Source organism: Puma concolor, chromosome E4, assembly GCF_028749965.1.
Source record: "Puma concolor isolate L17-30 chromosome E4, mPumCon1.1.hap2, whole genome shotgun sequence".
In the NCBI taxonomy this organism is placed as follows: domain Eukaryota; kingdom Metazoa; phylum Chordata; class Mammalia; order Carnivora; family Felidae; genus Puma; species Puma concolor.
The window spans coordinates 69,933,964-69,946,319 of NC_141683.1; the positions used below are offsets into that span (position 1 = coordinate 69,933,964).

The window sequence follows — 12,356 nt, forward strand, 5'->3', positions numbered from 1 at the left end:
GTTCCCACCCAGCCCCACGAAGCAGGTGTTAACGACCTTACTTTCCAGACGAGAAAGTGCAGGTGAGAGGGGCCTCCCAGGAAGCGAGTCCAAGAGCGGGATTCAGATCCAGGCGTTGCCCCCCGAGATGTTGACCTCCAGGGGAGGGGGGAGCGGGTGACATGTGTCCTTCTGACCCCAGACCCATGCCCCTTGGGGGAGGCGTCGTGTCTGTTTGTTCAGTCCCCTGGTTCCCAAAGTGTGTGCCGTGGGCTCCTCGTCTCAAGAACTTGCTAAGAATACATCTTCAGGCCTCCGGACTTGGAAGGTTAGGAGTGAGAGCAGCTCTCTGCATATTTTTTTAAACTCCTGAAAACAGCTTGAGGCCCACACACACCGGGACGTGCCAGAGTGTTTTCCCGGGGGGAGGACACGACGTTCTCTGGTGTGAGGCAGATCCTGGGAGATGAACTCGTACGGTCAGAGAGCGCCCGTGCTGGCATTTGTGGACAGAGACACTACAGCCCGGGAGTACGGGTCACGTGGCAGACACACTGGGGCTGGGACCAGCGTCCGGACTCCTCGTTCAGTGCTCTTCCTGCAGAGCCCCCGGGGAGCCTGAGAAAGAGCGGGGTCTGGAACGTCCTCCAGGAGGCTGTCAGTTGTTCTGGGCGGCGAAGATGGGAGCTCACGGGGCTGGATCCCACTTGCCGCCAGCATTTTCCACCTCCACTGTCCTCATCTTCTGGTTGTGGCTGACGTGGCCTGGAGCACGGGTCTCCGCATGTCCCCTCCCCGCAGACCGAATGGGGGACAGGCCATCCCTGCAGCAAGCATTATGTGTAAGTTCTTGCTAAGGGGCTTTGACGCCTGGAGACCTGACCGGGGCTTCTATAAAAGACAAAGAGTTTGGTACAAGGTTCTCCGAGCCTCCCAGGGGCAAGTGCAGAGTGCGTTTACGTAGTATCATCACGTTAGGAATTTTAAGTGAGCAGATGCGGCCTCACTCGTGGCCAGTGAGGGTGGCGGGTAAGCCCCGTGCCCTTGAACGCAGGGGCACAGCCGTTGTTCAACGGCAGCGCGTCCCGCTCCTTCTGGGTCACCTTCTGCGGTCACCCCTGGGTCAGGGTGAATGTCCCCCGGCTCCAGGGGCTTCACCAAGACAGAGACGCTCTAAGAATGTTTATTTACAGTCCTTTTCTCCGCGTGTGTATCTTCCATCACCGGAAATGTCTCGTTGCTTTGGGTGTGGGCATCCGACAGCAGCTGTGTCCACAGGGACGGGCACCTGCTTGTCCCGAGGTTGCTGCGTCCTCACTGCCGTCTCCTCAGGCGGGAAAGCAGAGTGGTGCCCGTCCCCGCTCCCGGGACCCCCGTCCCCGCCCCCAGGACCCCCATCCCCAGGAGCACTGTCCCTTCTCATTTGTGCTGTCCTCACCCCCTCCCCTCCCCTCCCCCGTCTCTTGTGGCTTCAGTGTGAGTTTGGTTTACTTTCTTAAAAAGATTTCAACTTAACGTGGTCATGACGTGAGAGCAAAAACAAATCCAGAGCAAATAAGGTCACGGTGGGGAGACACAGAGGGGATGAGTGACCTAAATGACCGTTATCATCCCTACAGGGTGACGGCTGGACACCACAGACAGGTTCGCTCAGCAGCACAGCCCTTACCAGCTGCCCGAAGCGTCCCCGTGTCCCAGGGGGCGCCGGGGTCCTGACCCCGTGTCCCGGGGGCGCCGGGGTCCTGCCCGGTCTGAGCAAGGGCCGTGGAGGTGGGCTTGTGGGAGTGTCAGTGTCCCTCTGCTCACACAGGGTACCCCGGTCAGACCGAGTGCAAAGGGCACAGGATTGTCAGGAGCCCCCAGAACCAGGCAGATGGTGTGGATTCCCCAGAAAGCAGGTTTTCACGGGCTCGAAGGTGAAACTACCCAGCTTAGGTTGGCTGCTTGTGAAGAATGGAGTGCTTCCCACCCGCACCCTTCCACACCCACCGCAGGGGGCTGATTCTCCTGGCTCCACGGCTGGGCCACGTCCATAGTCCCACCCGAGCCCACGTGTGCTGGGGACCCGCCTGGGCCTCCGGTGCGGAACCCACGCGGGGAGGCTGTGCTGATGCCGCCTTCGCCGGGGTTCACGGCACTGCCCTGGGGGCGTGTGGGGAGCGCCTCTGCCCCACGCAGTGCCCCAGGCGTCTGGACTCAGCAGGTTCTCAGGAGACACTCCAGGCGCAGCCGGTGGGTAGAGGGTATGGGGACCATCTGCTTTCACGTCCCTGCGAGCTCAGCTCTGGGAAACAGGTGTTTCCTCTCACCTCCTCGTCGCTGAGAGTGAGGGCGACATTCCAGAAGGTGGGAAGAGACGTCAAGTTCCTTCACCCATGAAACGGTTGAGACTGTTGATCGAGAGAAAAGTAGGTCTGTGTTCTGGGCGGAGCAACCTCTGCCTTCGGGAGATGGTGAGGGTTCATGGGTTTGGAAATCCAGATGCCACCCTAGTCAGTCGTCCCCAGGTTCTGCCAGCACTCCCTGCTTGCCCGGCCGGAGGCCCCGGTTCAGCTGGGGGGACTCATTCCCAGCGAACTTCTTGTTCTCTCTGGATTGCGTAGTTGTTTGTGTAAACTCATAGAACATAACCTTTACAGGAAAGCACACGAAACCCCACAGCCCACAGAATTAGCACACAGCGGACAGCCCCCCGGCCCCCCTAGGCTGCCCCTCTCCTGGGTCAGGACCTCGTGTCCTGGTTATCACTCAGCCCAGGCGTGCGCCTTCCCAGACACGGCACCACTTTGATTTACTTTTGCCTTATTTTTGAATTCATATACGTGGAATTATACGTTAGGTATTTTACGTTAGACTTTTCTACTTGGTTGTGAAATTACGCTATTTTCCGTGCAGCTGTGGTTGGTCCGTTTGCAGGGTGTTCTGTTACAAATAGACCAGAATTTGAACATTCTGATGTTGATGGGCCTTCAGGATTTTTCTCACTGGGTCTGTTACAAGTAAGTTGTCCGCCCTTATCCATGGAGGACGTATTCCAAGACCCCAATGGACACCTGAAACTGTGGATAGTACCAAACGCTGTGTCACTGTGTTTTTTCCTACACATACACACCTGTGATAAAGTGTAACTTATAAATTAGATACAGGTGGAGATAAACATAATAATTAATTATAAAATGGAATAATTATGCGGGGCGCCTGGGTGGCTCAGTCGGTTGAGCATCCGACTTCGGCTCAGGTCACGATCTCGCGGTCCGTGAGTTTGAGCCCTGCCTCGGGCTCTGTGCGGACGGCTCAGAGCCTGGAGCCCGATTCCGATTCTGTGTCTCCCTCTCTCTCTGCCCCTCCCCTGCTCATGCTTTGTCTCTCTCTGTCTCAAAAATAAATAAACGTTTAAAAAAATAGAATAATTATACCACCACACCATAATAACAGTATGTGAACGTGGTCTCTGTCTCTAAACGTCTTACTGTCCTGCCTTCACCTTATTCTGTGAGGACAGTGACGATGAGATGCCCACGTGGGGAGACCACGTGACGTGAGCGACACGGGCAGGTGGCGCAGCGTGTGGTCAGCGGAGGACCATCTGCTTGCCGACGTGGACACCAAGGGGAGTGCCGCCGTGCTGCTGCGAATGCTCTTGACCTCACCTCTGGCGGCTGTTCCCCGGCTGCCCCGTGGCGGTGGTGTGGTGTGGACGGTGCCCGTTTCTCCCCGCAGTGTCATGTGACAACATGCGTGAATGCTAACACCAGGGAAGCTCACCTGAGCCTTGGTGCCCAGTGTTGTCCCTGGGGCTCGGCCACGCAGGCTTGGTTGACCACTCACGGGGCTCGGCCACCGGCTCCCCAGAGGCCGAGTGGATCCACAGGGACCCAGACTCAGTCACGCCGTCAGCACAGAGCGTCTGCTGTGGCCTAGAGGCTCCCGGTGGACACGCTCGGCTCAGGGAGGGCACTAGGGAGGTCATGACCCAGGACCCGAGGGCAAAGACCGAGCCTCTCTTTGGGTCGGGGAATCCCTCGGTGTGCGGGCCACAGCCGTGCTTCAGAAGCTCTGGGAGCTGCACGTCGCACGAAGCCAACCCCAGATCCCCGCCCTGATCTGCAAGGTGCCGTGTGGTCTGGCCTGCCTGTGTTTCAGACACGCCGACACCCGGCTGTTCCCTGTGCCCAAAACCTCCGTCTCCCGGATCCGCACAACTGAGTCCTTCTTGCCGCTGGGCTGTACTTAACAGATGTCATCTCAGGGCGCCCGTCCTGTCTTCCCAAACCCGGGGGGCCCTTGGTCAGTGTCTGTGTGACCTTGGCACCTGCTCGTCAGAGCCACCATCGTGCCCGTCGCGCTCTAGCTCACACATCTGCTCGTTTGTTAGCGGTCGCTCTGCACACAGCTGCCACGAGGTGCTGTTCCCGACTGTCTCTCTGTGCCCGGCACCCGGAGCGGGACTCAGCAGCCCGCTGCTGAGTGCGTGAGCGAGCCAGCGAATGGGACAGACGGGTGAGTAAATAAACGGTACAGATGCCGGTGTAAACAAACCCAGAGCCCTGCACAGCAGGACTCCCAGAGGCTGTGCTGCGCGGCCGTGAACTGGGGATCTCGAGGGCGTGCTACCAACTCAGTTCCCGGAAGCACTTTCTGGCGAGCATTGGTGTCTGAAGTTGGCGTTTTAGGGAATCAAATCAGTTTTCACACGGAACTAACACTGAAAAAGGGAGTAAGTCTAGCGTGTGGTGCGCATTCTTAAGACTTTTTTCCTTTTCTGCTCCGTTCTTTAGGACCCCCGTGTGCTGACTTCTTTAGGACCAGTTGACCTGTTCTTCGGTATGAATGCGAAACACCGCCTTAATATCCCCTCCTTCATCTGCTTACGGTATTAAATCCTTTGCGCCAAAGCAGGACTCACTCTCGGTGATGGCAGGCGGGTCTGGGAGGGAAGCCTTTGATAATCTCTCGGTTACGTCCCCGAAGTGTCCATTTGAGCGCCGTCTATGGAGGGTTTGATCGTTGACCCCATTCTGCACGACAGAATCAATACTGATGGACCTGTGTTCGCAGTCCTTGGCAGTGGTGTTTTTATAGCGGCTTTTAAAAATCCTTGCTGCCTGCTGGATGCATTTGTGCTATAGAAAACCTGTGCTTTTTCCATTTGAAGCCAGCACTGATGAAGATTACATTATTTTCAGACACTAAAGATCCTGGCTTATCTGTTTCCACAGAAATACTGTCCGTAGCCGTTTATGGGTACCGTTGGCTGGTTGGGGCACACACACTTCTTCAGCGGGGACGCTGGGCGCCAGACGCCGTGGGTAAAAATTCAGGATGGCTCTGTGTGCCATTCGCTCCTGTCGAGGTGTGGTTTAGGGTTTATTACAGCTTGTCTGTTTCACTTCTGTCCTTTGTCCCAGCACAGCCCTGCTTACAGGAGCTCAGACTGCAGCCTCCAGCCCTCCGGTCGGTGGGCGCCCCTGTCCCCCAGCAGTCAGTCCTCCACCGTGCCCCATGGTGACCCCTCTCTGAGCAGAGGCTGGGAGGCTGTGGTTCCCTGTGACCTGTGTGTCACATGCCCTGTCTGTGCCCCGGCCCCTGCCCGTGGACACGGGCCTGTAGGCGGGAGTTCAGAGCCCTCTGTGTTACGGACCACCTTGCCCAGAAACCGTGAGGCTCCTGTCCCTGGTCGGCCAGTGTCCACGTGCCCTCGGTGCCCGCGGACTTTACTCCCTGCAGCTGGCTGCCTGCTGAGCACAAATTCCAAGTCAGTCGTGGAAACGGCTGTTCCGTCACGTAGATTCCTGCCGCGGGGTCGATTTACGGCGAGGTTTTATAGGCGGGTGCCTTGATGAATGTGTTTGGATCTGCTGTGAATGATTCCTGCATCGTGATACTGAAGACTGATGTACGTTTTCCATTAAGAAGGCAGCAGCGGTCTGACTGCGTGATGCCGTTCAGGGTTCTTCCGGCACGGATTCCGGGGGACTCGGCTGTTCTGGTGGGAGACTGTTGGTTAAACGTGAGCAGCTGAAACCCCTTGCCACCATCCAAAGCTCAAAGCCAAGAGGTCAGATTGGAGGCAGGACGGCGTTTCCAGCCAGATGGCCTCTGCTGAGATCCCCAGGCCCAGGGAAGGCCTGGTGGGCGGGACCCGGGGGCTTCAGGGTCCTGTTTCCCAGGGCGTTTCTTCTCTGCCAGACGTGTGGGGAGTCTAGAAGAGCAGAGTAGACGTGGGAGGAAGCCGGTGGCACAGTCCTTGCTCTCGAGAGGAGGGCAGAGCCGGCTGGTGAGCCTTGACTTTGGCGGCCGTCCCTCGGAACCCCGGGCCCTCGAACCCCCGTCTCTGGGAGCCCCCGGCCCTCGGAGCCTCTGGCCCTTCTCGGCACTGACCTTCTGCGGTCAGATTCCCGGTGCTCCCTGTGCACCCAGCCCCACACCAAAGCTCTGGGCCGCCTTCCGCCGCCTCAGGCCTCAGGGCTGACAGTTCGGAGCTTCGCGGGCCTGGAAGGTCCGGGTTTCTGTTGACGCTGTTCCAGCCGTGTGGGGGTCCAATAAGAACCGTCATAACAAATTCCAAAGCTTGGAGCGCAAACCCCCGTAAGGCAGGGCCTCCTGACTCTTGACGGTGGGATAAACCTCTCGCTCGGGCGCGTGTGAGTCGGAGGCACGGCCCGGCTGGCGGCTGTGCGCTGAGCTGAGAGGAGACGGCGCTGGAGGCCCAGGGTTAGACGTCACTCGCTTTATTTTATCTCTTGATCATCTGCTGTGTGCACTCCTTGTTCCTCGGGCCCTCGTTCGGGCAGCCCGTCCCCTCCCGACCTCCGCACCGCTCCAGCTGCCCCCTTGGGAGGCAGTGCTGGCGGCCGCACGTGCGGGGAAGGTCGGTGGGAAGTCCTAGCAGGTGCAGTCCTGCCTCGGCCCCTCTTTTCCACCAGGCGTATCTTCTGTGCCCCACAGGCCGAGGCTGCGGGCCGTGGGGGGACCACCACGTGGGCAGCGGCGTGAACCCCCAACTCTTGTGTTTCTTCACTCATTTCCACAATCACCGAGAGCTCACTGTGTGGTATCGAGTGTCACAGGCAGGAGATGAAGTTGCTTTCGTGGCCGGATCCCCCTTCCTATGTCCTTCCCCGTGCCCCTCCCGTGTCCCTCCCGTGTCCCTCCCTGTGTCCTCTCCCGTGTCCCTCCTGTGTCTCTGAGAAGAAGGCTGTGCTGCCCGCGGGCACACCTGAGCCCCGAGTGGAGCCTGAGGCCGGGTCTGGGAAGAGGAGTGAAGCTGGGAGCCACGAGCGGTGTGAGTCAGGTTGATAACGTGTCCTGTTCACACAATTGCAGATTGCCGCGTCCCTCAGGTGGAGGATGCTGAGATCCGTAACAAGACCTACAGACACGGAGATAAGCTGATCGTCACCTGTCACGAAGGGTTCAAGATCCGTTACCCCGACCTTCACAACATGGTTTCGCTGTGTCGCGATGATGGGACTTGGGACAATCTGCCCCTCTGTCAAGGTGGGTGCAGAGCACGTGTCCCTAACAGGTCGCGGGGACCACGCTCGGCCCGCACCCCCTGCACTGGGATCGGAGTCCCCGCACCCTCCCTGCAAAAGCATTCGCGGAAATACCTCATTGTTCAGGAGATAGGAGTCTGGCGGCCGGGCGTGAGCTCAGTGATGAATTATTGTATATTCAATGAAAACAGTATTTACACTCATTTCAGTGGTGGTGAGAACATACTTATGGCTAATCTCACAGAGGCCTCTGTAAGATTACAGAGGATCTTCATAATGCGATCCCTTTTTATAATGCACAAGGATCAGAAAAATAATCAAATTCAGATTTATCCAAACCACACAGTGAGTATTCCTTGCACTTTTAAAATCTGCCTGGGCCGACGTCGACCCTGTTTGTGAAAATAAGTCCCCCCATTCACATCAGTTCTGATTTTATTTTTTGACATGTGACCTGGACCGAGGGCCCAAGAGGCCCATGCATAATTCATCATTTGGGGGGAAGGCGGGCCGGGTCCAGTAACGACCAACGTGGGCCCCGCGCGTGGGAGTCCGGCTGGCGAGCTCTGACGCTCTGCGAGCCGTGGTTGCAGATAAGTGGTTTCCTTCCGTGGGGGCTGGAGTCGGGGCCCCTCAGGAGAACATGGGCGCAGGACTGGAGGACAGGGGACATGCCCCGCACCACACGGCGGGGCTCTCCGCGGAAACTGCCCTCACCCCGCGGCTGCTCCCCCACTTTCTAAAGGTTCCCTTTCACACCACGTGAGGACCACGTGCCCCTTCACCAGCTCTTTCGGTCGCAGTTATTTTTTTTAAATGCCCAATGGCAGGGTCCTTGTCAGGGGCTCAGGTGCGGCTCTCCCCATGCTCGCCCAGCCCCTCCGTCCACCGCCCCACACTCAGGTCTCAGCGCGGCAGGAGGGAGCAGGCCCACCGGGCTGGAGACTGGTGCTTCATCAGTCAGCCCTGCAGGCCAGCCTCATTCCTCCAGTGGCCTGGTCTGCACCCACCGGCCCTCCACTGGAGCCCCCGCCTGTGCCCCCCCATGGGACCCCCGCCCTCCCCTCCCCTCCACTGGAGCCCCCGCCTGTGCCCCCCCAATGGGACCCCTGCCGTCCCCTCCCCTCCCCTCCACTGGGGCCCTGTCTGTGCCCTGCCTGAGGCAGCCTGACTCCTCAGAGCCCTGGGAGGAATATAATTGGCCCTTAGAATGACATAACCCTGAGGCTTTCACTGTAGAACCGGGGGGCTGAAGCCCAAGGAGGAGCCACTCTATTATCTAGAGGTGCAGGTAGGAATCACATTACTGACTCAAAGTCTGGTTTCTACCGCTGTGTTTAGGATGGGACGGGCTGTCCCCAGGCACACAGCGTCTCTTTCTTTGACTTACTGCTTGAGTCATAACCCCTTCTGTCTGCTTTTGGGCGGTCAGGGAGCCCTGTCCCAAGGCCCCTTTTCCGGGGGAGCTTCGGGTATTGGAGAGCAGCGCGTGATGCCCGCTGTGGGCCGTGGGCCAGCTGGTTGCTCCTTGGCGGAAGCCAGCTTACCTGTGTGGGCGGCTCAGAACTGCACTCTTCCCCGGCAGGAGGCGAGGGTCCCCTGTGTCAGCGCCTCTGAACTTGCTCGCTTCTGATGCGTCACGTGTTCGTGCCGATACCCGTGTTCTGTTTCCTCAGTTACTGATTCTGTTCGTTCCTGACCCCCAGCCTCCCCCTGCCCCCCACATTTCACTTTTGTTACGAACACCGTCCACGTTCAGCTCCGTCGTTAAATCATCGAAGGCCGTGGAGAGGTGATGTGGCTGCGTCTCAGATACGGTCCACCCCGAGTGTTGGCTGGTGCGGGAGGTGGTCTCTTGGGTCCACAGGTCTCTGTGGCTCCAGCACACGGCCGTGTGGGGTCCGCCCAGAGTCAGTGTCTCCCAAAGTTCTGCACGCTGGGGGGCCTCTCTGGCCGCACCCTGGTCTCACCCTCGTACACGGACATCACCTGCCTGTTTGCTGACCAAAGCAGTTTCCCGAAGACAAAGCCCTCTGATGCTTCTGATACGTAACACAGCCGGCCAGAAGGAGGGCCCGGTCACCTGCTGCGGGGGGTGTGATGTAATTTGTACTCGGTGATTGGAAGGGAAAGGAGGGATTTCCATTATACGTTATTTATTTCACACACAGTTAGTTCTCCCCAGGAAGAGCACGGCTCGGCAGGGCCATTATTCCCGCCAGTGGAACCACTGAAGGCAGTAAGAGACCCCATGGTTGCAGTGGATGCCACACCGGGTGGGTCTGTGTGCTGGGAACGCCCCACTGGGCTGCACAGATCCCACTGGAAGTGTCCCCTGGGCTGCACGGGCTCCTGTGTCAGTGCTGGACCCAGCCCCCACTTGCACTCGGAAAGCACACAGAACTGGGCCTCCGAGAGGGCCCCACAGCTGCACCAGCACCCGGAGCCTTAACGTCCGTCCTTGGGCTCCACACAGACCCGAACCAGAGGCTCAGGGGAGGACCCAGCAGTCTGCTCTGCGACGCCCTCTGTCCAGGTCATTCTCAAGGCTGAGAGCCACGGGGTCCCTTATCCACTGCACATAAAACACAGCTGGGTCTTTGGGCGGAATCACACCGGGTCAGGCGGGCACCCACTCTGTAATCCGCACAGCAGCAGGGGGTTTGCGTGATAGCCTTCTCGAACCCCCCAGGCCCCCCCAACCCCACCCCCCACCGTTGAAACAGTCAGGGTGTTGGTCCCTCCACGGTGGTTCTCAGCCCAGCAGCACGTTCGGCTTACTTGGAGAGTGTCCAGGCTGCCTGTGGACCCAGGGCACGGGACCGGGCATTGGTGTTTATCAAAAGTTCCTCAGGTGATTCTCAGGTACAGTCAGGGCTACGACCACCGGCCAAGGCCCTACAGCTACCCCCCCCCCCCCCCCCCCGCCGTGTGCAGCTGTAAAACCTAACATCCGAGTCACGAATGGGATAGTCGAGCAGATGAAGGGGTCTGGCCAAGGCGCTCAGTCCCCAGAGGCCAGGTCACGCTTCCAGCGAGTGAATCCACCGGGGCGGGGGCGGATCTGAAGGTGCACAGAGGCGATCAAGCCAGACTGTCCCCTTCTGTCCCCTCACAGGCTGCCTGAGACCTCTCTCCTCCTCTAACGGCTACGTGAACGTCTCCGAGTTCCAGACCTCCTTCCCCGTGGGGACCGTCATCTCCTATCACTGCTTTCCTGGCTTTAAGCTGGAGGGGTCGGAGTATCTCGAATGCTTGCACAACCTCATCTGGTCGTCCAGCCCGCCCCGGTGCCTCGCTCTGGAAGGTAACATGTCTCCCTGTTTCGCGGCTGGATCTTGGGTTATGGAAGCGGACGTGTCGCTAGGAGAGCTGAGCGTTACGGTCACAGTACTCTGTTTCCTGAGCACACGGGGCCCGAGCTGAGGCAGCGAGCCTGGCCATCGGCCGAGAAGCAGGACTTAGAACCATCGTAAAACCGGCTCCCCTCCCCTGCCTGTCCTAGGCTTAAAGGGAATAAAAGAGAAAAGTTGGAAGCGTCAAAGGTTAAACTGCAAGATATTGCAGAGTTCAATGAAATGTCTTCAAAAATTAATTTTCTCTGCACTAAATGAAAACAGATTGTATTACGGCATCGTTAATCTCACCCCTCATTTTATCGTCGTGTCGATGTTTCTTCCTATTTCTATAGAGCATTTTACGGCTTAGCTGTAAACGCTTTGCTGGGAGCACACACACTTGGAAGCCTGAAACCAAGAGCTCCTTCCTCCGTGGCCTCCCTAAGTGTCTGTGATGATTCTAGAGTGTGGTTCACGAAGGGGCACTGGTCAGTGAGGGGACGGGGCGCCCAGCGACAGGATCAGGCCCGTGTCTGGGGGGTAGAGCCGTACAGACCTCCGCCAGGAAAGGTGGGCGTGCTGGCTCGGCCCTGGCTTTAATGCGGGTCTTAAAATTATGACCAGACAAACAGCAGTTTTCTTCTGGGCGTCTGAGCCCGGTGGGGAGAACAAAATGAGAGCTCCACCAGGAGCCTGTCCACAGATCGTGTGGCCTCTCGTGGGAAGCAAGACACGACAACATGGCGTTCTCTCCAGGGTGTGAGTGCATCACGGGAAGAGGCTGGGGGTTTCGGGAAGCGCCTCCTCCGGGGATTTGGACTTGGAGTAGGGGAGGGGGGGTGGAGCGTCGGCAGGGAGGCGGGGAGAGGGGCTGCCGGACCACCAGCGGCAGGGGTGTCCTCAGAGCCCAGCCCCCACTGCCCACCCATCCCAAATCCCCTGGGGTCAACCTCCAGGGGACATGTCAGAAGAGATGTGGGTGCACAGTTAAATCTGAGTTTTAGATAAACAGCAAATGATTTCTTAACAAAATGTTTTTAATGTGTATTTATTTTTGAGAAAGAGAGAGAGAGACAGAGCAGAGCAGGGGAGCAGCAGAGAGAGAGGGAGACAAGAATCCAAGGCAGCCTTCAGGCTCTGAGCTGTCAGTACAGAGCCCAACCCGGGGCTCGAACCCACGCACCGTGAGATCCTGACTGAGCTGAAGTCGGACGCTCAACCGACTGCCCCCCAGGCGCCCCAGCAGCAAACTATTTCTTACTGTGAGCGTGCCCTGAACGTTGGCATGGGACTTAACTCATGGTGGAAAATTACTTTGTTAAATTTGAAGTTGATATAACCCAGTGTGCCGTGTTCTCACTCATTAAACCGGCGACCCTAACCTCAGGGTGGGGCGTCCTGTGTCCCTCCCCCCATTCTGGACCGCAGGCTGAGGTGAGCCTGGGTCCAGGAGAGGGGACTCTGAGGTCCGGAAGCGTCTCCCTGCGCAGACAACCAGAAACAGAGACTCGGTGGAGGGAGTCGTTGGCGGGATCCCGTC

General features: G+C 58.3%; 1 protein-coding gene across 4 annotated transcripts in view; it reads left to right on the plus strand.

Annotated features, from left to right (window-relative positions):
* The window catches only part of SUSD4 (sushi domain containing 4), a 92,261-nt gene that overhangs the window by 50,085 nt on the left and 29,820 nt on the right, over nucleotides 1-12,356 (plus strand). For all 4 annotated transcript variants that reach the window (XM_086693972.1, XM_086693974.1, XM_086693973.1 and 1 more), the window contains 2 exons: nucleotides 7,306-7,479; nucleotides 10,597-10,785. In XM_086693972.1, the coding sequence (XP_086550098.1) occupies nucleotides 7,306-7,479; nucleotides 10,597-10,785 (363 nt within the window). The remainder of the gene's footprint in view (nucleotides 1-7,305; nucleotides 7,480-10,596; nucleotides 10,786-12,356) is intronic.